The sequence below is a fragment of the Parasteatoda tepidariorum genome, chromosome 3, assembly GCF_982258835.1.
Source record: "Parasteatoda tepidariorum strain Cologne lab strain chromosome 3, Ptep-v5.0, whole genome shotgun sequence".
Classification (NCBI taxonomy): domain Eukaryota; kingdom Metazoa; phylum Arthropoda; class Arachnida; order Araneae; family Theridiidae; genus Parasteatoda; species Parasteatoda tepidariorum.
Genome location: NC_141757.1, coordinates 45,383,454 through 45,405,018, shown reverse-complemented (window position 1 = coordinate 45,405,018; position 21,565 = coordinate 45,383,454). Strand labels below are relative to the sequence as shown.

Below are 21,565 nucleotides of genomic sequence, written 5' to 3'. Positions count from 1 at the left end.
TGTTCTCCTGGATCTCACGTGACCTTCACTGTTACCCATATTTACGTAAACAAGGTATTTTGCTGTTATTTTTTAAAAAAAAATATTTTCTGAATCTATAACAGTGCCGCAAGAATCCTAGGTGGAAAAATAGCGTCTCATCGACTTTTAAAAATTGATGAAATTGGTGACAATTATTTTCCCAACAGTCTTAAAAAGGGTTACAGAAATAATTATTTTTTCACTAATTGCCTTTTCTTAGTTAATAATCTTACTCTTTCTTAAGTACTAAATATATTTTTCTTTTTTAGAGTTTGATTTACAAGAAACGATATTATGGAAATCAACTAGAAAATAAAATGCTGCACTTTTAAAAAACATTTTTCAATTTTTTTAGGTTTTTAGTATTTGGCAACGATTGCAAACAGACAAATTTACTATTTGTGGGTTTTGGGAGAAAGATTGGGGGCAAGTATTACGAGGAGCAAGCAAATATCTCCCTTACCCACTCCTAAACTCCAAAAGAAGAGATTGTGTTGTTTTTATCTTAACAGATCATTCAAATCTTGTAAAGATAAACAACTAAATAAAACATCGTTAAGGAGTTCAAAAAACAAAACTTTTTAAATTGGTTTTAATGATACTGAAAGCCTCAAACGCTGAGGAGTAACATTTTTCTTATAACTAACATTTTGAAACCAGGTTGATTTTTTTCAGACATAGTGCATATTAATTGTGCTTGATCAACTAAAGTCAGACAAATTTTTGAGATATTTGTACAAAGAAAAATATATCGTTCATATAATTTGGTATTGTCCAAAATATTATTTGTTAATTCCTAGAGAGACATTGTAATAATTTTCAGTCTTTTATTAAAATATTTAATTTCTGAAGTCTAAATAAGAAACTGCTAAAATGTTTGCGTACAGACGACGATATAATCCCTATAGAATATAATGTTTAGAAAATTAAGATAAAAATACTTAATGTTTAATACATTTATTACAAATAAGATTACGACTTTCAGTGATCTGAAAGAAATAAAACTTGGCATAAGTTGATGTAGTACTTTATGATTCAAAAACCTATTAAACATTTTCATTGCAATACTAATTGTATATTTGGAACCTTATTATGAATGACTTGCTCTGTGGTTTATCAGAATTTCAAAATAGTTATAAAATTGCATTTGCTGATGATCTACTTATTATTGTTCAGTGCAAGAACTTTAATGATGCTTGTGTTCTTTCTCAGAATATCTTGGATTTCGTTTTTGAATGGTCGAAACTTTATAAGCTGGAATTCAATCCTTTGAAATCTAAAGTTATGATGATACATAAAAAGTCGATACCGGATGGGGTTATTCAGTTGACTCTTGGGAATGAACCTATTGAAGAAGTAAAGCAGATAAAGTATTTGGGAGTTATTGTTGATAATAAACTGCAGTTTAAGCAGCACATATCTTATATATCCAGTAAAAGTGAAAAACTTCTTCTTGCTTTATTGCGAATTTCAAAAAATACTTATGGGGTTAAAACAGATGTTCTTAAATTAATATATAATCAAGGTATTGTACCTCTTATTTCATATGCTTCAGGATCTTGGGGAAACTCTTTGAGAAAGAAGATAAATATTAGAATCCTTAGAAGAACTCAAAGAAGAATTCTTCTACGTATTATTCGGGGATACAGAACTGTTAGTTATGATGCGGTCTTTGTTATCGCTGGTCTTCCGCCTATTGATTTAATTATCTTAAATAATCTTGAATTAAAGGAGAAGATAAAAGACAACGATTGTCTAACCCTGGACGGGAAGCTTCCTATTTCATGTTTGCCCCACCCAGCATGCAGGAAACCTGTTATAATTATTCCTTATGTAAATAATGTTTTTCAGGAATATAAAACTATCTGCTTTACGGATGGTAGTAAGCTTGATGGAAGGGTTGGTCTTGCTTTTGTAATTTATGAAAATGGAACAGAGAAGGTTACTGCCAAGCACCGACTACATAATGAATGTACTGTTTTCCAGGCTGAACTTTTGTGTATAAACCTGGTTGTTAAGTGGATACAAAATTCTTTTAGTGAAAACCAAATTTTTAAATATCTCATTTGTACAGATTCTCTTTCTTCACTTTTTCTTTTGCGTGACACGACTTCTACTGAGAAGCTTGTGGTGGAAATTCACTCGATTTTGAACGCTCTTGAAAACGTAACTATTCATTTTTCTTACGTTCGTGGCCATAGCGGTATTTTGGGCAATGAAAGAGCAGACCAATTGGCTAGGAAAGCTACGTGTGGTGAAATAGACTTAAGGGTGTCTGTTCCAGCTTCTCACTGGAAGCGCATCGCTAGAGATAAAATCATTACGGACTGGAATGCAGAATTTCTTGCTTCGCCTCGGTCGCTCTGGACGAAAAGGTTCTTTCCATCCATTTTTCACCGTTTGCAATGTAAATTCTTTGCAACTGATTTTAAATTGACCCAAATTTTAACAAACCATGGAAATTTTAAGAGATATTTATTTCGTTTCCATCTGCAGACCAGTGGAATTTGTGCTTGCGGTGATGCTGATGAAGATGCTGAACATATTCTTCTTCACTGTAGTCTCTATGCGAGTGCCCGAATGAATTTAAAGACTAATTTGAGACGTCTTTCAATTTGTTGGCCACCTGTCTTATCAGAACTGGTAAAAAGTATTGAAAGTCTTGCGGCCTTGCGGAATTTTGTTTCTAATGTAAATTTGTAAATTTTTCTCCTTTTGTTTTTACTTACAACTGTAAGCCTCATGCTATACTTTGTGGTGCATGAGAAGTTTTAAGTCGTTTAAATTAAAAAAAAAATACTAATTGTATAAAATCTTTTAAAATTGGCTATTAAACATTATTTAATAGCTCAAATATTCATTACAATTGATTTGAAATGTGTGCCTAGTGTTGGCGTTTTCCTGCTTATTTTTCCTATTTCTTCATTACTATTCACTATTTTAAAATATTTCTTAATTATCACATTTTTGTTAACTAAATAACTCAATTTATTCATTTATCATCCGAAACTTAAAAAATATATAATATATTCTTTTTTTTTATTGCAACTTTAGCTTCATATTTATAACCACATTTAGGGAGGAAGAAATGACACGAAAAAACTCTTTCAATTCCAGGCAATTCCTTAAATTTGCATAGTGGGTGAGAATTTTCAAAGTATTAAGAGAAGCGATGATTGAATTTCTTGCTAAAACACGCTTTTCGCTTTTTCAAAAAGCAAGAAAAGTTTTATTATCCGAAGCAATATTTTCGGATTATATATATATATTTTTTTCCTTTTGAAAATGTATAAATGAAGTAGACTAGAAAACAGACAATAGACAGATAAAAAAAAATAATTTGGCATATATGATTGATACAAACATAATTCTATAGCTTTTTGTGATTTTAGAATCTTGCTGAATATTTGAATAAGCGGATAAGTCTCTTAAAAAAACTAATAAACGTGCATTTTATTTAAAAATTTCGTGTCGGAACTTAGATGTAGACAACTCGGAACTTAAATGTAGACAAATATAATCTTTTTTTTAAAAACATTCCATGCAAAATGTAAACAAAAGAAAAAACACATTAGGTCATTATTAGTTTTGACTTTCATCAGTAAATATCTTACATTTTGGTTTTTGATACCAGAATTATATTTTTTGTTATCAGAAAGACATTACCATACAGTACAGTACTTTACTAGAATTTTTTCTCCGTGTAGAGTGTAAATTTCAACTGATCCTCCACACATAATGCTCATGCAAGTTGCATTTGTTTCTTAAAATTTAAAATATTAATAATTAATAATATAAATTTTATCGTCTTTAGAAATGTAGACCACTATCTTAAGTAAATAAACTATTAAATACTAGACCAAAAGCAAGAAATTAGTTAAATTTTTTTGAACTACGTTTTTCAGATAAATTAAAACGAACAAATATTTCTCTTCATCAAACTTAAACAAAAAAAATGTAGTGTGGGGGAGAGTCGGGTAACCCCGCTCACTTAAGGAGTATTGCTTATATTTCTGTATAATATTGAGTAATAATCAATATTTTTGCATGTTTCTATTGTTTTAACATCTAATTAAATAATACAAAAAGAATAAACCAAAAAAAGAATAGTTTATCTTAAAAAAATAGAAATAAAAAAAAACATGTTTTTCAGCTCTTTTGAAAATGCGTCGGGTAGCCCCGCCCAGTTACGAAAATTATGCTTTTTGACTGTTTTTTCAGGTGTAAATGAAAATGACCAATGTATTGACAGTAGATAAACCTCATTTATCATTTTTATCACGAAATTGTTTTATTTATTACATATTTATATACTTTTAGTGAATTCTATCATTTAATAACAACAAATGTCATACTTTTTATTATTATTAATGTATATTAATATATTATAATATTAATACCTATAACATTCAAATTTGAAGCAATAAAATAATAATCTTTGCAACCGTACATTTATCGACGAAATAAAATTGGGCGGTGATACCCGACATTCATGTGAGTGGGGCTACCCGAAATCCAATTTTTTTGTAAATTTGTAATTACTCGAACAATTTTTCACATATAAATTTCTTTCTTTGTGCAAATTAAACTTAAGACTACATACTTTAATGCTGTATGTATTGAAAAATTAATTTTTTTAGTATTAAAATGAAGTTTAATCGAAACATTCAACCTATTTTTCTTAATTTCATGACTACTGTATTCAACATATTTTCAAAACTATTGTTTACCATGTTACCAGCTTCATAAATACTTGAAACTTTGAAAATAATCTTTTGTTAATGTAACAATTAATGTCCGATGGCCCATTGACTTAAAAAAATATTCTATACATATGAAATTGACAGTGGGTCGGGGTACCCGACACTCCCCTACATTATTTTTGAAATAAATTTTTCTTCTAAGTGTGAGAAAAGCAAAATAATTTTCTCCTTTTTAGGCAAGTCGAAGGAAGTAGTTTTCAAAAATACTTATCATATTGTTATCTATCCGCTACTGCCCATAATAATATTATTGGATCATTTATAACTAATGCTGTGAAAGATTTTACAACAGACAGTGAAATTGTATGACATTATAACGCTTCATTAATGTTGTTAGAGATACCCTTAAAGCTAAAAGCGCAGAAAATGAAAATGCATTTCAGTTCATAGATTTTTCAAATTTTAGCTCACGAATGTATTGTGCGAAAAAGAATTTAATGCTAGACACCCCCTGTCACCGAAATAAATGGATAAAGTTATAAAATTGGTTAATTACGTATCTAGTTAAGCCTTTTTTGTAAACTATAAGGACCGAAGTTATAAAATCAATTTAAACTGCTGTGTTGAATAGGAAATGGAGAAGAATGGAGTTACGAACTATAAAATATTTTTATGATAAAATAAATTGTTTTAGTTGAAATTTTCGAACACATTTTAAAATAACATATTTTTCTTATGTAAGTTATAAGTGATTTTGTTCGAGAAAGTAAGTTTTCAAAACATTAAGTTGTTTATTTAATACTGAAATAAATTTCCAATGTGTCAGGTAATGTAGGTACATTTTCTGGTTGTTTGAATTTAAACAAAACGATGTTGATATATATTTGTTAATGATATTTTTAAATAAAAAAAATGAAAAATTGTTTTATTTCTTTAGTTTGTAATCAGAAATTTACATTGATTTGTGAACGGTTAAACGTTGTTGAAATATCAATAAAACTAAAACAAAAACGAAATTTAATGGCATATTAAATTGTCTTATTTCATGTTTGAATCTAACATTCCTCAAAATGTTTTAAATTTCTTATTTAATAGCGAAGCATGTGATGGTTTTAAAGTTATATAAAAATATTAGTTAAAAATTTAATTTTAAATTAATTGAATGCCGATTCATTTAGAATTTTTGTAACAAATTTAAATAACTTGCATCATTTAGCACAATAATTGAAACAGCAGATTTGAAACCCAACCTAAACTAAAAGAAAAAATTGATATTTTGTTTAGTTAAAGATCATTATGGTAAGTTCGCAGATAAAAATATTTTAATAAAGCACTAATGAACTTAATGAATACGAATAGCTTTGATAATTACAGTTAATAAATAGCAATGAATATGCATCACTTAAAAGAAAGAATTTTCATCTGTGGAAAAATAATAAATTATCATACTATTTTCGTCAAATATTTGAGAAAAACTCACACAAATCACTCACAATCAATGATCACACAAATCACTCAAATCATTTGATTTCGTGACGAAATAATTCTCAAAATTAACGAAATGCAACTCAATGACTGCTGAATAGTCAAAAGTGAGAGTTTTATTTCTGAGAGTGCTTCTATATTATTAATTATATATAATATGGATTAATCGAATCATTTTATAAATCAAAGTTTAATTAATTTTAAGGAATTAAAACGCATTAAAATATTCTCTTAATGTTTCCTCAAATTTCCTTTGAAGTTTGCAGATTTATATTTGTCACAAAATCAAACGTGTCATAGCGCAAGAAATAAAATTGCCTATGGTTATTTGGAATGTGAGAGTAGATTGAACAAATGGGGTGATCACGTTTAACAACAGGGAAGTTTGATACTCAGCGAAGTGTAAACTTCATTAGGTTCTGATTTAACACAGATTTACTTCCGGTGACGGGAACTTGTCTCTTCTAGAGAATGTGATCAGAATAAGATTGAGATGGTCAGGTTGGATTAATTCCAGCCATCCTTAAATAAGTCACTTGTTTGGTGGTGGCATTAGGATTCAATTAAGGAATCTTGGCATTGCTTTTCAAAAGTTCTTCTTGAAATGAGGACACAAAGCTTTAGCAGACCGGCATAGTAGTAGTTTCATAGCAAAAATAAACAAGAAAATACAAATATTAGTTTTATTATCGTACATTAAATTTAGTTATATTTTATCCCCGAGTGATGTATTTTCTGTGCGGTTCCCGGCCAGGTCAGGGTTGAAATTTATTTAAACATTAGTCTACAGATGAGATAGTACTGAGGGAAATTAATTATCGACTATGCCAACCTTCATCTATCAAAAGGTACCTCTACCTTTAGATGGTTGTAGTAGTAGTTAATTTACGTCGCACTCGAACTGCACAATGGGCTATTGGTGACGGTCTGGGAAACATCACTTAGGATGATCCGAAGACAAGCCATCACAATTTTGATCCTCTGCAGAGGGGATGGCACCACCGCTTCGGTAGCCCAACGACCTGCACGCGAAGTCGAGCACTTTACGGTAGAACAGTTTAACGAGGACCAATACCGCACACCCTCGATCCCTACGCAGACTGATCCAAGTGGTCATCCACCCGCGCACTGACTGCAGCCAGTGTTGCTTGACTTCGGTGATCTGCTGGAAACCGTGTCTGATCTATCAGTCCACGGACGCCTCTAAATGGAATCAAGTTAACATATCTTATATACTAGTGATTTGGTATTTAATATTTGCAGTGGTAGTTAAGCCATATTACTCCCCTCCCAGAATTTTATCTGTGATAGAATTTGATGAACAAATACCATTAGTTGATTCATGCTGTTTCTTCTTCTTATCTCCTTCGCTCTTTATATTTTTTCTTCAGATTTTTTTTGTTTATAGTATTTTGCTCATTTTTTTCTTCATTTTTGTTTATAGCATTTCGCTCATTATTTTTTTTCAATATTGCTTATTGACCGGGAGACTTCACCTGATTTTCCCCCTTTTTCTTTGAGCATTATATTTTTAAGGAAATCAACTGTTTAAGGTGGACTATCCATCAATGTTGGCAAGTTCCGCGGGTTACCACTGAGGGAATTTATAATTATCGACTAAGTCAACCTTCATCTATCAAAAGGTACCTCAAGATGGAATCAAGTTAACATGACTTATATACTAGTGATTTGGTACTTAATATTTGTAGTGGTAGTTACGCCACAGTACAACATTATCTAGTAATAAATAAAAAAAATTGATGTAAATGAATTAGTTATATAGAGGATTATATTGACGACCGGCCTGTGTTGGAGTAAGGAAACTGGCATTGCATCAAAAAGGATCTGAGTTCGAATCCTGGGCAAGGCATGGCCATTCTTTCATTCTCTGTACTATTTGTCCTTACTGTGGAAGCAACGTTGGCGTCCCTAATATGGTTTCCTTGAAAGAGTGGCCATCAAATCTGCCCTTCAGATGCCTGTATGACTAAAAGTCATTCTCCAGGTGGACATTGAAAAAAAAAAGACTACATACTGTTTGTCTAAGATAGGTACTCTGACCTCCTCTAAGTCTGTGGCAGTCTGGTGCTATGGAAACAAGAAGAGGGCATTTTAGGGAGGGTAGCTTCGATGAAGAGGTCTCCTTTCCTCTCCACCGAAACCAGTTCTAAAGAGGGACCCCGCACCCCTACTTAAAATAATCATACCTCATTACCATAGTCACCGCCACAGCTCCAGACGAATGTCTGGCAGAGTACCTATCTTAGTATCTATCTTTTTTTTTCAGTGGGCACATAATTCAATGCTTCACCGATTCAATTACAGGGCAATATAAAACAAAATTGTTTTCTGAATGATTTAAATTAATATTATAATATTGGAAATAATAATTAAATAATAGATTTTAAAAATATTTTATTAAGCAGAAAAGAGAAAGAAGAAAGAGTTTTCAATTATTTAATTATTCACCATATGGCTTCATCGGTGATTGATAGTTGAGCAATATAGCGGATTTAATTTTAAATATTTTTACATTATCTACTCAGAAGGCAGCAGAACTATTCACTAAAATATTGGGTCAAGTGAGCTTTAATGAATACCAGAATGAATAAATAATAAAAGAATGAAAAGGGTAGAAAGGGCATATTTAGTTAATATAAATATGGAAAATATAGCGGACACTCCGTGTTAAGGTATACAGTAATGGAGCGTAAAACTTGAGATTGTTATTAGAAGTTTCTGCCGCCTTATGAAATAAAGTTTTTAGTAAATGGAATGCAACTTTTATAACTTTTGTTGGTTTATAATTTTTATTGTTATCACTTTATGTGTTCGTTAACTTAATACCATATTTGGAGAAACTATGTATAAATGAAGCAATAGTTTCCAAAGCAAGACGCAGCAGCCATTGCAGTTTTATTTCCCTCTAGTTTTCATTAATTATTATTAAATTAACGTTCATTTTTGGAACATCCAATAATTTAAAATCTTTTATTTTATACTTATTTTTCATATAAGTGCTCCTTTTTTAAAAATTTGTAGTATTTGTGTATCGCATGAAAAAAAAAAAAAACTGGAAATTCCTCTTCTAGAAAATGTCCTTCTAGTTTTAAAAGGGAAGATTAATAGAAACAAATAAAGTACTGAAACTAATTATCTTTCAATAAAATGTTTCTTTTTTATTTTTTCCAATAATTTACGCCCGAATATTTCATTAATCTTTGAGATAAAATCAATAGCATTCGGAACTGTTATTAATGTCACTATTAATATCTATTTTATCGGATATTTGGGGAAATATGATATTTATCTTCATAATGTATATTTCACTGATACCTTGGCTGGTAATTTGTCTTATAGATTAATTTATTTTATGATTTATTTATATCATTTGATATCCTATAAAATTTCAAAGGTAATTTTCATCTTCAATCACACTGCAAATGTAAATTAAAATACTTTGAACTAGAAGGGAAATAAAAAATGCTGAAGTCTCATTTATAGTTAAATATGTATTTATATATAGATTTGTATTTATATATATGTATATTTATATACATATAATATGTATAAAATAAATATGTGTATATTATATGTATAAAATAAATATGTGTATATGTATATTTATGTACATATAATATGTATAAAATAAATATGTGTATATTATGTATTTATATGCAGCTTGCTATTTGTATGAAATAAAATGCTGCTTGAATTAATATTACTTATTAAATTGCTTGTACCAATGCTCTGGGAATATTATAATTTTTGAAGCAAATTATTTATCTATAAATATTTTATTTAAATTATATTTTGTAGATACTAATGTTTAGACTCTTAATGAGAAGTTAATTCAAGTAGTGTACTACTTAGTTGATATTAGATGGTACACTGTAAAATATTCCGGGTAAAATTATGGAAAAAGCACTGACACCCGGAGTGCCAGTACTTTTTATCGTTAAATGTATTTTTACCGTGAAATTTTAGGAGCAAACATCTTACATACCGTAATTTTTACGGTATTATTTTTTCTGTTAAATCAAAGAATCAATGCAATTAAATAATCGGAAAAATTACGATAGAAAATCTTTCAGTAAAAATGGATTTTACGGTAAAAATAGATTTTCCAGATCCTCCACATAGGATGTCAGTAATTTTGACTGTAATTTTACCCGGAATTTTCTACAGTGCATGTTCCTCCGAGCATCAATCTATATTTCATAAGCTTTGATGTTGTTATAGCAATTAAAAGTTTCTTTATCAGATCGCATCACATCAACATTCTTTTTTCTTTGGCAGTTAAAAGAAGCAATTTCTCTAATTCTAAATATTTCTACAATGATATGAGATTTTTCAAAAATGTAAGAGAAAGTTTTTTTTTTTAAATTTTGATTAAAAAAGCATTTTCATACATTAAGAATCGAAGAAAAGTTTCCTGATCAATTTTAAACAGTTTCGTATAGTGACAATCTCTAAAATATTAAGTGTTTATTCCGATTTTACATTTTGTTCTGTAAAATCATAACTGTTTTTCGTTTTTGTTACAGTAAATTAGTTTATTTCTGGATTGATAAATGAAAAGCCTAATGGAGAAAATTAAGTGACAATTTAGTGAAATCGAAAAAATTTCCTGTAGCGTATCTACCACTACAAAAATACAACTACAATTCACTAGTATATAAGACATGTTAACTCGGTTTTACGATGGGGTACCTTTGTCACAGATGAAGGTTGACCTTGTCGGTAACAACTCACCCCACATTGGTGACCTTTGGACGTGATGTTAACACGCCTACCTTGGCAGTAACGCCCACTTTGATCTGAACACGCCCCTCCATTAACTTTATGTTTATAAGTTTGCATTAGGGAATAAAGATTTTGTACAGTCTTTATCTTGTTCACGAAATTTAAATTTCGGAAAAATCATAGCTATTTCTTAGCACCTAAAATAATCGCGGCATAGACAGATTTTCTATAGTTACTCGTCGACTGTGGTCGATTAGTGCTTTTATTCTCTGGGAAATTATAATACTTGGCACATTAAATTCAAATTGTATGGGCTAATTAAATGAGATATAAATGAAATTTTTCCTTTAGAAATTTAGAAAAAAATGACGTTTTGAACTTTTAATTTCTTCCCCTAAGCTCTTCAAATAACATTATCTATATTTCAATAATTGTGAAAGGCAGTATTATTTTTATGGAACAATATAAATTCATCTCTTAAACTTAAAAATATTTGTTTCCCTTGTTTTACTTATATCATGCACAAATTTAATAAAATTGAAGAACATAATACAATATGATAGTTTTTAGTAGTTTTTGCCTCCAGGGAAAACGTAGTCTCATAAAACAAATAAAACTATTTCTTTATGCCTTACATTTCTCCAGGGTATATTTAAAAATTCTATTTTCAAATATAAATAATATAACATTCTAAGGAAAAATATAATAAATCTGTTGGGAAAATAATGATTCTAAGATAAAAGTGAATATAATATAGTTTGCTTTTTAAAGGATTTCGGATTTAGCTACACAAAGAAACTTCTTGTCAACTAAATATATGCAGTCCTTTATTATTAAGCATTTATTTTGAATTCGAAATAATAGTCTTTATTGTAAAAATTTAAAAGACGTTAGTTTTCTATGCTTCATTTTTTTCATGCACGAGCATTTCATTGTATGCTTATTGTTTAAACGTGTTATAGATAGGAAATTTACCTTTAAGTAAGAAAAAAAAGAGTTAAAAGAGTTTGGCAAATAATGTTTAGTGTAAATTGTTGTAAAAATCGACATTCTATTTAGTTATTGTATGAAATTAAAAAACTATTTTGATATTTTCCTCTTTGCTGTAAAAATTTAAGTGTTTAAGAAAACGATTGCAGATAAAAAGATTAAAATTTAAAAACCATTTTTAATTTACTTGGATATTGCACTATGATTGAAATAGGGAATTGGGGATTACTTTTTTTCTTGATTAAGGTTATTATGCATTCCTTTATGACACTTCATTATATAGTTGTTAAGTAAACGTATTTTAATAAAATTTGATATGTGTATACAGGATTTGCGCTTTACTGTATGTATATTAACATAAAGAACAATAAAATTCTGAAATATATATGTAATAAATATAAAATTAATTGTTAATAAAAATTAATTGTTAATAAAATTTAATTGTTAATAAAAATTAATTGTTAATGAAAATTAATTGTTAATAAATCTTAAAGAGTCAATTATAAGTTATCCGACGAAACTTCATCAAAGTCAGTCGCAATTTCATTAAAGTCTTCTAATTTCACCTCTGTAAAGATTGGCCAGAATTTTAAAACTGTTTTTTACACTTAAAAAATAAATTTACAATTCCCAACACAAGAAAATTGGTTCAGTTTTGGCAAGCCATCAAAAAGTATGTGTTAAAGGTACTTATACATCCTGTATTATACATTCTTTAACACAACGTGTTTTGTATGGAAGATACTGTTTAAGGAAGATAGAGTTTACAGAACTATTTTTTATTCGGAGTTTATTATTATTTTATCAGGATTTTTTTTAATCTAGACATTTGTAATGAAAAACAAAGCAATATAGTGTTTCATTTTTCACGCAATTTTTATTTAATAGATTATTAGAATATACATAATAATATTAAAAAAAAATTGACCTAATGAATTTGGAAAATGAAAGAATAAAATGATAATTAATACGCACCATTTTAAATTGTTTAAAAATATAAGAGTTTATTACGTGATTAGGAAACATAGTTGACTTATTTCAGTTCAAATCCCTTTTTTTCAGATTTACTAAAAAGTAAATAAAAGAACTTGACATCCTGAAGTATTTTATTAGTTTTATTCTTTTCAAGTACGTCATTCGTATTTTTTTTTTACTTCATGGTTTACTAAATTCAATTTTCCGATCTGATTCACCGTAAGCCACGTTCCTTCAAATTTCTCAAAGAAATTTTTTCAGACTCTATTATATCTTATATTTGTTACTAAAAAAATTTAAAGAATTTATAAATTTAATAATTTTATTTTTTTTAGGTACTTATTTTTCATAATTATCAAATTTGTAATGATTTTCAATGATTAAGTTGCGAAAAAATATTTCTAAAATATTAAATATCAGTTTTTGGTATGTGTTTAAAATTAGTTAGCAATCCATATATTTTCCGAATATTTGTTAAAGAATTTCTAAAGAGTAGGATGGATAATGGAAATGATTATTTAGAATCCTTATGAGATAACATATTCATCGATATATATGTTTTATTGCACAATGCTTGTAAACAAAAAACGCAACACTATAGGTAACTTTTGATTTGATGATCGTATTTTAATGTTATGTATTAGTATTACTTGAAGCATTTTCATGTACTAAGACATAATCTTCGTAATTCGAGAAATTGATCTAAAAGTATGCTGATTAATTAACGCAGATGATAAAGTTACTAAACCAGCCACTAAAATGCATTTCTCTAAATTAACATACTTTCCTTTTGATCTTCATAGAGGGAATAAATCTGGGAAATATAATTTTTAAAAAGTTTAGTAATGAACACAACTGAAAGTTAGTGACCCTCATATTATTTATACTTTTTGCATATTTTATTAAACCTTCAGAGCTATTTAAGACATAATTATGACACACGACCTAAAGACTCAATTATAAAACTCCGATGAAAAATTTTACTTTTATTACTTATTATAATTAATGTGATTTAAATTTTTTTAAAATTTGCGTCATTTTAACTATGAACTTTAATTTGTTATTTAATTTAATAAAGATAATTTTTTAAAATTTACATAATTTAAGCTACACTGCTTGACATTTGCTGAGGAACAGTTAATTTTTCTGAATAATTAATAAAAGACAGTGGTTGAAGAAATGAAACTCAGTACATATTTAGTAGAGACAATGTGTATTTATTATTATGCAAAATGTTACAGATATTACAATGTTACACACCGAAAAATAAGAAAATAAGAATTAAAACAAAAATGCTCGTTGGACTATTTCCAAGCATCTTTGAAAAATGTCTCGTACACTAATGCGCATTTTGCAACTGTTATTCATGCTGTCCACTAAATCATTAAGGAGTCCTTGGGGGATATTAACCTGCTATACTCTTAAGACGGTATTCAGCTCCTGCACGGTTAAAGGAGGGCTTGATTTCTATGAAACACGTCTTCTAATCATGCTGTTTAAGATTTAGGTCCGGGGAGTACGCAGGTCTTGGCATACGGATAGCATCTTCACTTTCCGTTGCATCCGCACATTGTCGTCCATAAGCAGAAAGCCTGGATCTACTACACCCCTTAAAAACGAATATGATCCAAAATAATTTCTCTGCAATACCGCTGCTACGTAACGCTACCTCACTCAAAGATGTGAAGCGGTGTTTTGCCATTGCGCATGATGCCTTCCCACATAAGCACTCCTGGACTTAACGATCACTTCAACATATTGTGTATTGCATAACGTGTTCTCCTCTCACTCCTCACTAACTGGTGGCCATAATCACTTGTCCCAGTGAAACGGGATTCGTTGGAAAACATCACTGTGGACCACTGTTGGTGACCCCCGACCAATAAGTTTCTTACATCAGCATAATTTTTCTCGACGATTGCTTGGTTGAAGCGGGATGTATCAAACAGACTTCCGTGCATACAAACCAACTTGATTTAGTAACCGTGAGATGGTTCTGGCAGAAACATGTGTAAATAATTGCAAGGTCTGTAGCTATCTTCCTAGAAGTGACATTTCTGTTCCGCTTCACCGCTAAGGATATATATCGATCAACCGGACGTACATTGCTCCTACAATGACCACCGGCATGTTATCGCATAACATTTCTAACTTTAGTGATGACTCGAGATGACTGTAACTGTGGTCGCAACTTTGACTTTCTTCCAATCAACCAACTGCTTGTCTACGATCTTAAGCACTCAAATGATCTCTTGCTGATACTTTGCATTTAATTATTGCAACACCACTCTGAATTTCAGAGAAATAAGTTCCACGAATTATGGCTCTATTTTGGCCAAGCATCTAACAGCACGAGTTTTCGAATGAATGAAGAGCTTGTGTGCACCGCTTTTTATACAAATAACGAATCCTGCTCAACCATACCCTCTGCACTTGATTTTACTATCATTGTTTGGCTGTCGAGAAAGCAACTTTGCATAAATCAAGCAATTGTCAAGCAGTGTATATACTTTTAAGTAACAAAATCCAAGATTTGAACGAAATTTGACCTTTATCTACGAAATTATGTACAAAGAAATATGAAATTATTTATAAAGAGTTGAATTTCAGTTTTGGTCCCAAAAAGAAATCAACCACTTCAGTTTCATTTTGTTAAAATTTTTTTTAAATTTAAATTACTTAGTTTAAAAAGGATGCAAAACTAAACTTTTACATGTAGTAACTAGTAACTTACATAGTTAACTTGTAACTTACTAGTAACTTAATTACTAGTAATTAACCGAATAAAAAAGCTTTTTTATTTGGTTAATTTCTAGTAGCTCTAAAGATATGGCAAAATATGTAAGCTTTAGAATTATTGAGAGTTTCACCCACTGTACTGATTAAAATTTTGTGATTCTTTTCCATATATTATGTCTATTTCATATTCATAAATCTGGATCTTTCTAAAAAAATGCATGTTCTTTTAAAGGAAATACATTTTTGTGTCTAATAATCCATAAATCGTACTAGGTTTAAGTTTTAATAGTCTAATATTTGAATCATTTAAATTTTATCCTAAATTGAAGATCCGATCCTCAGTAACAAAGTGATTCAGAATGTTCATAATTTTTTGCTGCTCACTGTGTACACAAAAATGCCTTTCTTTAACATTCTTCTTTGTTATTTTCATGGGTTTATTTTTAGAAATAAAATATACTCTCAGCAGTATATTCCCCCCTTAGGCATAGCCTATGGTCTCAGGGGGATACAGCAATATTAAAATCGAAATATAAGGTAAATAATAAGTATTTACTTCCCTTTTTTTAATATTGTATGATTCAATTGTTTTAATTCGATAAAATATCTTATTTTTAATAAAATGAAAGTAAATATATATAGATATAAAATACTGACTGTAGTTAAATCTAAATTCCAACAAATTGGAAAGCTTGCACTAGGATCATATTCCTTTACTCCATTCATGAACTATTTTTACCACTGTTGGCATAAAACGATCCATCAAGCCACTGATATTTTTTTTTAGAATCGAGCAAAGAAGGTAAATATTAACTTTTCGAAACGAACGCTGCAGAACATTTCTCAGAAGCAAGTAAGTAAAATGTTATAAAAAGGCATATATGTTTTTAGTTACACAATAAAGATAATTATAGATCCAGGAAGACTTCTATAAACAAGTGACAGTAGGAAATAGTTATAATTGAACCGAGTAACTTTGAGACAATGATTTCTATCCCTGTAAGAAATACATAAAAATAGTTTACAAAAATTTCTTTGTTTCTGACGAGATCAGTTTTCCAGAAAATGCACCAAGCATCTATTTTGTTATATCAAGAAAATTACTATGAACACTTAGTTAAGGATTTGAACAATGTCGAAACATTTGGCTTTGCGCAACATATCAATTACCCGAATGATTAAGGAGTAGAACATGCAATAAAAAGAATGCAATAAAAGGGTACTTGCAATACATGCAATAAAAGGGTACTTGGAAATCATGAGAATTTGAACTCGAGAAGCCTGATTGACGCGCAGGAATGCGAACACCTCATAGGTGAGATTTTTGTTCTGGACACAGCTCGAACTGCCTTTCTAAGAAAATAGAAACATCTCGAATTGTGTGATTAAGAAAATGAACATAGCTCAAAATGCGTGAAGAAAACGGACGTAGCTCAAAATAAGAGTTTAAGAAAAAGGAACGTAGCTCGAAATGCGTGTTTCAGAAAATGGATAGAGTTTGAAATGCGCGTTTAAGAAAAATATTGCTCGAAATGAGTGCTTAAGAGAACGGACATGGCTCGAAATGCGTGCTTAAGAAAATTGACATAACTCGCAAGGGAGTTTAGGAAAATGGATATAGCTCGAAGTGAGAGTTTAAGAAAAGAGATATATCTCAAAATGCGTGCTTCAGAAAATGTATAAATAGTTTAAAATTCATGTTTAAGAGTATAAACAAGGCTCAAACTGTGATAGAATAAAGAAATAGCTCGAAGTGAGAGTTTAAGAAAATGGACACAGCTCTAAGTGAAAAAAGACACAACTCAAAATAAGTGTTTAAGAAAGCTAACACAGATCAAAGTGCGCTTTTAAGAATTTGGGCTTTGCTTTAAATACGTTTTTAAGAAAACCGCCTCAGATCAAGACGCGTTTTCAAGAAGATGGACAAAGCTCGAATGCATGTTTAAAAAAATGGACATAGCTCAAAGTAAGAGTTTAAGGAATGGACATAGCTTGAAATGCGTGTTTCAGAAAATGAACATTGCTCAAAATGAAAGGTTTAAGAGTATAGACACAACTCAAACTGTGGGTTTCAAAAAATAGTTATAGCTCGAAGTGAAAGTTTAAGAAAATGGAAATAGCTCGAAATGCGTGTTTAAGAAAATTGACTCAATGAAAAATGAGCCTTCAATGTTCAACTCAAATCAATTAATCATAATCATTACGAGACAGAGTGGCTGATAACAGCTCTTATATTTCAGACGATCTCTTCGTGTTCAGAACGTTAAACGATAAAATGGTTCTTAAAAATCCAAATTCTTATAACGCAATAAGCTTAATATTAATAATATAAGCTAACTGCAACGGTGAAAAACTCGTAAAATGAGCTGTTGAGTTGATGACCATAATATAAAATTCACTAACGATCTGCAAATTTGAGAAGTACAAATAATTTTAAACTCAGATAAGAAGATCGAGAATTTTCAGAAGGCAGTGAGATGGCATACGAGTTAAAAAGAAGAAGCAGCTTCATCAAATATATAAGAAACTTTTCGTCAAAAATCCCAATTCACACACAATTCCAATTCACAATCACAATTTCGTGATAAAATGACTGTCAAAAAATAACGAAACGAAGCAATATTCGAATTGCCTCGTAAAAAAATGATAGTTTTATTTTTAAAAGCGTGTTTCCAACAATGTTGCAAATTGTGAGAACTTTTTCTCTTTTCTCCAATAAAATCATACGTAAAAGAAATTATTTCACATAAATAATGGATCTAGTTAGTTATGTGAGACTCTTTCAACACTCATTTTAATAGAACATTAAAGTAGTTAAAATAATTAAATATGCTTAGAAATTAATTTTATGATCCATCGTACCTTTTTCTTTAAACTTCATTTTCAAACTCAATTTTTAGTCGCAAGCATTTTGCAGTTTAAAGGCTAGCATGCAAGGAAGAATACGTTCTAATTCTGCTCTAATTAGCATCAAATTAACTCAACATCAGAGAGCTCTCATTAAAAATAAGTTGATATCGATCTTTCATCTAGTTTTTAATTAAAAGCTACCTGAGATGCTTGTTACATGTGTGTCTTGTTGCATTCCAAAAGTAATTAAGTTGAAGCATGAGTTCGTGTATTCATTTTTTTACCTAGCTTGTTCTAATGTGAATAATGGTGAAAATAAGAAACAAAAAGTCACTATATCATTGAACTGATTAAATTGCAATATTTCGCAAGTTTCAGATTAAAATTCAGAGCAAAGAGATGAATTTTTATTGTATAAGGATTTGGTGAATGTATTGAATAAAAATCGTATCCCCTGACAGGACAAGTTTCCAGGTTATACTGCAGGTTTAACTTTAACCCCTTAACGATCGGTTAATTTTCAAGAAAACGGTCATAAAAGTGCCTATTTTTTATGCCTGAAAATTATATAAAAATATGTGTATGAGCAATATATATTTTCATTTTAAGTTTTTGATTTGTTTTTAGCTTGAAATTTTGAAAAAACTTATTTTTTAATGAAAAGCCAACATTTAAGGTTACTATGACTTAATGTTGGTTTTCCAGAAAGCAGAGAAAACTTAAAAAATATATATTTTGTGGATTAAAAAAGAATTTTATTAAACTTGCGTATAATATAAATAAAGATTATTAATTTTTTCTTGTGTGATAAATGTCAAAGCATGATATACAGAGGCCAATGTCACAATCTGGACAGTAGTACCGAGTTTGCTTCCTACATCTAGTTTAAAATAAATTAACTATCTACAATTACCTTAAAAATATCCTGGTACTGCTATCTGGTGAGTAAAATGAGAAATAAAATGTTTTCCGGGCAAAAGAAATTAATTAGTTTTATTCTTAATGGCACGTTACTACTGAACACTCCAGCCCGGAAGTATCACGGGAGCGAGAATTAGAGGGCGAAACCTCACCACGTCATTTTCACGGGAGCGAGAAGGAAGGGAGGGGTTAACATTGTGCAATTCTGTCTCTACCTTAAAATGTTTAAACAAATTGTAATCGTAGAAGCTGCAGAAATTTTTTTCGTTCTCTAATACTTTTTCTGCTTTTTTTTATGAGATATTACTCCAGAAATCTGAATAAGACGTCAGTTTTCTTCCACCAGCCACCGCTTTTGGGGACACATTCTCTTATGATTATTATTTTTCGATAATAAAGACCACGAATTTCATTACTAGCAATAAATGGAAAACAAAGGGGTAAAACAACATTAGAAAAACCTTAGTAACCGAGAGAGAATAAAATAAACATGAAAAAAAGGAACAGAAAATTCAGGTTCTAAGGATCAAATGTCCTTAACAAGGGAATCATCATTCATTTGAATAAAACATGATTCCAGGGAATCAAAATGAGCTAATGTGACTGAGATAGAAATAATTTTGCCACTGTTGAAATTGAATTTGTATCCAATGTTCCAACAATGAGCAGCTATTGATGATTTCGTGTATTCTTGATAACGAGCTTATCTATCATGTCTCTTAAGTCAAAATGTTTTGTTGTTTAACTATTTAAGATTTTTTAGGTTTGGAAAGCTCAATTTTGTAAAAACAGATTAGAACTAATAACAGGAGTTAATAACCGATATTTAGTGGAACATATATGTTTGCTTTTGTGAATAATTTTGACATGAAACAGTTAATTTTTATTATTGTTTTAGTTTTTAATGATTTATAGTATAAAATCATGTATTGACATCCTTCCAAAATATTTTGGATGAATCAGTCCCAGCCCATGCAAAAATAGGCAAGACTGAATTCGCATAAAAAAACAACAACCTTTATTTTGCTAATTTAACATTTTAATAAATTTTAATTGAATTTTTTGTTCTTTAGTATTTTAATTACTTAATTTTTGAAAATGAACTTTTTCAAAATTTCAGAACTTTTCTATCAAATCTCTCTATATGTAAAAGTGAAAGTCTGTTTGAATATATGTTTGCTAATGACTCGAGTTGTTGTTGATGTCATCGGAAATTAAGGCAGAGGGGGTGCGATTGCTCTTGTTTTCCAGTGGCGCCATCTATGGCCAAGAATTCGACTTCTGCCACATCCATACGCCACACCCGTTTATTGGGTGGACTTATTCATACATCCGTTCATTCTTCCACAAGTCGTAAATTTGACCTGAACCAGAGAACGATCAATCTCCAATGCAGTATCCCCAGAGGTATTGTTTCGTTATAGGAAGATGGAGAACTTTGTGACCCGACAAATTTAACGTGTCCCAGTCACCATTTTACTACGGGGAGTCTTTGGTCGGCTGGATTTGAACTCCCGTTCTCATAAACGTGAGTCCAGCGCCCTGAGAACCAAGCTATACCGGCTACTAATGACTCGAGTATTGGGACCATATTTTCCAGACTGTTGCTAGCCCCCATATTTTGAGGCCCAAGAATCCAAATTCGTTAAAAATAAATGCATGTTTAGTTAGTGGAAGTACGCTTTTGTGTCTGATGTTGCAACTTAAAATCATATTTACTAATTAATTACGCCATTTAAGGTTAGACCATCGAACTAATAAAATTGAATTCTAGTACGTGAAATTCTGATCACCAGTTCAGATATTTTTAAAATATTTGCATTTTGTTTTGCGCCCAGCGCATTATACTAATTATAAATCAATCATCATATGTGTTAAAGTAACGCGTGCAATAAAAAAAAGCGAAATAGTGTTTTGCATCTTATGTGGCGGTTAACATAGTATAATAATCAATTATGTTCATTTTTTATTTCATTAGCAAAATACTTACATACGGTAATATTGCAGTATTCTCCTTGAGTTTAAGAGTTGAAGAGTATAAAGACTTTTAATCTTTTACCTGAAAGAGTAAAGAAAATACTCGGTAAATTTTTGAAAGTGTTGAACTTTCCTTTTACTTTGAAGATCCTGCTAAT

The 21,565-nt window shown here is 30.0% G+C and overlaps 1 protein-coding gene across 1 annotated transcript in view; it reads left to right on the top strand.

The window, feature by feature from the left end:
* Positions 1–1,113: 1,113 nt before the first annotated feature.
* Positions 1,114–21,565, top strand: part of LOC147813774 (uncharacterized) — a 67,266-nt gene continuing 46,814 nt past the window's right edge. Inside the window, exons 1-2 of the mRNA XM_087160096.1 lie at positions 1,114–1,993; positions 2,096–2,396. Coding sequence (XP_087016222.1) covers positions 1,114–1,993; positions 2,096–2,396 — 1,181 coding nt within the window. The remainder of the gene's footprint in view (positions 1,994–2,095; positions 2,397–21,565) is intronic.